The sequence below is a fragment of the Physeter macrocephalus genome, chromosome 16 (genome assembly GCF_002837175.3).
Source record: "Physeter macrocephalus isolate SW-GA chromosome 16, ASM283717v5, whole genome shotgun sequence".
Lineage (NCBI taxonomy): Eukaryota > Metazoa > Chordata > Mammalia > Artiodactyla > Physeteridae > Physeter > Physeter macrocephalus.
Genome location: NC_041229.1, coordinates 72,635,115 through 72,638,259, shown reverse-complemented (window position 1 = coordinate 72,638,259; position 3,145 = coordinate 72,635,115). Strand labels below are relative to the sequence as shown.

General features: G+C 32.5%; 1 protein-coding gene across 7 annotated transcripts in view; it reads left to right on the top strand.

Moving 5' to 3' along the window:
* UEVLD (UEV and lactate/malate dehyrogenase domains) overlaps positions 1 to 3,145 on the top strand; it is a 44,782-nt gene that overhangs the window by 18,506 nt on the left and 23,131 nt on the right. For all 7 annotated transcript variants that reach the window (XR_008615361.1, XM_007104917.3, XM_028501526.2 and 4 more), the window contains 2 exons: positions 1,338 to 1,473; positions 2,200 to 2,318. Coding sequence is in view for 6 of the 7 variants with exons in the window: in XM_007104917.3 (XP_007104979.1) it covers positions 1,338 to 1,473; positions 2,200 to 2,318 (255 nt within the window). In the remaining variant the exon portion in view is untranslated. The remainder of the gene's footprint in view (positions 1 to 1,337; positions 1,474 to 2,199; positions 2,319 to 3,145) is intronic.

Genomic DNA, 3,145 nt, shown 5'->3' with positions numbered 1-3,145 from the left:
TCTGAAAAAGAATATATATATATATATATATATATATATAACTGAATCACTTTGCTGTACACCTGAAACTATAACACAACATTGTAAATCAACTATACTTCAATTTAAAAAAAGTATGATGTTATGATTTTTAAAAGTACTACGTAAACTTTAAGTTCCACGTGCAGTTGGAATTACATAGTATAATTATACAGAGTTTGGAGCTAGAAGGAGTCTAGAGGTCATCTAGGCCAAGGATTGCAGACATTTTCCCCAAGAGAGTCAGTGTGCTGCATTAGGCCTACAGAATTTTGTTTGAACAGCACAGTGGTTTTGTTTTGCTTTGTTTTGTTCTTAATATGAATTTGAATGACTATACATGTACTCTTTCCAATTTGCCACAGTGACCATCTCCCCAAATTTTCTTATACCTGACAACTTCACACATTATGTTATCTGCTTAGTCTTTAAAGGTATATGAGTTTTTAAATTCTAATAAAAAATTTATTAGAGTGAAACCCAGACTCTGAGAAATTAAGCAATTTTTAAAATGAGCAAGCCACTAAATATTCCTAATAATAATAATAAAAAACATATATTTTACACTCACAACATATAATTTGCATACATTAGCTCATTTGTTTCTCATATTATTGGGATTTATTATTCATATTGTATTGCTAATAATACTGAAGCTCAGAGAGGTTAAGTGCATTTCACTAAGGTTGCTTAACCAGTTAAATTAAAACGAACAGTACTGGATTAGATAAATATCAGTATTAATTTTATGATTTGATAATGGTTATATAGGAGAATGTTTTGTTCTTTCTTTTAGGAAATATATGCTAAAGTATTTAGGGGTGAAGGGGTATCATATCTTCAGTTTACTCTCGGTTCAGAAAATAGAGGAAAAGAGACTAAGAAAGCAAATGTGATAAAATGTTAACATTTGAGTAATCTGGGTGAAGAGTATATGGAAATTCTTTGTACTATTTTTTTGCTATTTTTCTGTAAGTCTGCAATTATTTCAAAATAAAAAGTTAAAAAAAGGCAGATAGACAAGACCATTCCCAAATATAGGTACTCTGCTAGTAAGCACATTTATGCTGTTTTCCCACTTTTTGGAGATGTGGATTTAGCATTTCTCCCTTTATTTTTCAGCTAAAAAAATTAATTTTTTTCGATTAAATGTATTAAAACAGTTAAAAGTATCATATAATTTGTATGGTAGTTTTCGAAAAATGAGAGCATGATGTAATACTTTCTTTTGGCTAACTCTATAACAATGTATAGGTTAACAAGGTAGTATTCCTTAGCAAAATTTTTGCATAACTTTTCCCTTTGTGTGTGTTCTGTAGCCTAAATCTGTCATTGTTGGATTAATTAAAGAAATGATTGCCAAGTTTCAAGAAGAACTTCCCCTGTATTCTCTATCATCATCTGATGAGGCACAGCAGGTAGACTTGCTAGCCTATATTGCAAAAATCACTGAAGGTTTGTATTTTTGTTAATCATAGAGTTATGAGTTTACAATTTCTCACTAATATCCTTTACTCTCTGCTACTTGATTTCTCTAAATAAATACATGCTTGTGTATGTACATATCTGTGTTGAATCAAAAATTCTTATATATTTATCATAAGGTATTACCATACAGTTCCAATGAATATGGTTTCTTAAAATGTAAAAGATTACTTTTATCCTGACAGCTAAAATAATGTTTTTTTTCAAAACCACATGATATATATTAATGATCCCAAACCTTTTTCATTGTATGTTTCTGTGGCTTTTTGCCTCATTCAGTATACTGGACCAGAGAATCTATTATTCTCATTGTTTCTTATTGAGGGTAAAGCAAAATACTCATGCTTGCAAAATTTCATGTTGAACTTTTTTTTGCATTGTAGGCTAGAGCAGTAAGAATCACAATGTTTTTCAGAATTATGGAAATCCTATTTTTTAAGAGTCATATAATATTTTTTAAATGTTTGGAAAGATATTTTCTTTTTAAAATGATAGCCTCTATTTAATAGAATATTTAATATGAGATTCCTGTCTTTCTTGCATTTCATTTGTTCAACAATATTTTGAATGTCTATTATGGAGTGCCTAGTACCATGTTTTCTGTCCAAGTTATTGAACTTTGGTGTATTTTTTTTAAGATGCTAAAAAGATTTTTGATATTTTTAAATTCTTTTGATAGTTCACTTTACTTTTTAGGTGTCTCAGATATAAATTCAAAGAACTGGGCAAATCATGAGAATAAAACAGTCAATAAAATTACCGTGGTTGGCGGTGGAGAACTGGGAATTGCCTGCACATTAGCAATTTCAGCAAAGGTATGTAAGCATAGTGGTTATAAATACATCTGTCATATTGCTACACTTTTAGGCAGTTTCCATTTAACACACAAGAAGTAATGGCTTCATTTTGTCATTTTGTGGGAAAACTTCATTTTGCCTTAAAATATATTTAGTAAGCTGACAAAAAAAATATGTGAAAGCTCTCATCAGTAATGTTGCTTCTTAATTAGTAGTTAGTCGTGGAATAGGCTTTGAAAACATGATTTGAACAATGGGCTCATCATCCTAATCCAAGGGAAACCTCAAGTTGACATTCATCTGACTTAGTCACAAATTCTTTTGTGTTTTCTGAGTCCTGCTGCTTTAATTAAACTCTTATTTAATATAGTACTTAATTTAGCTATTTCTAAAATTAACATTTTTAAAAAAGAATTGCCTTTTCTTGTGTAATGACTCCACTTTCTTTTAGGATCATAGTTCCTGATTTGATATTTTACAATAGTTTGAGACTTGCCTATTTTTCCATCAGTCCTTTTTACTAGATCTTTTCTGTATAAATTATTTTCAGAAAGGCTTAAGTCCCCCTCCAGAGAGGTTGAAAGACCCTCCAGGGCCCAGTATCATGGTAACAGCATGTCTGTGTCATCTGAGCCATGTAGACCAGAATAGACTAGCTCAGGGGTTCCCAGCCCCCGGGCCGAGGACCACTACCGGTCTGCGGCCTGTTAGGAACCAGGCAAGAGGTGAGCGGTGGGTGAGCGAGTAAAACTTCATCTGCTGCTCCCCATCACCTGAACCATAACCGCCTGAGCCATCCATCCCACCACCCCTCCACCGCCCCCCCACCCCCACCCCGTCTGAGG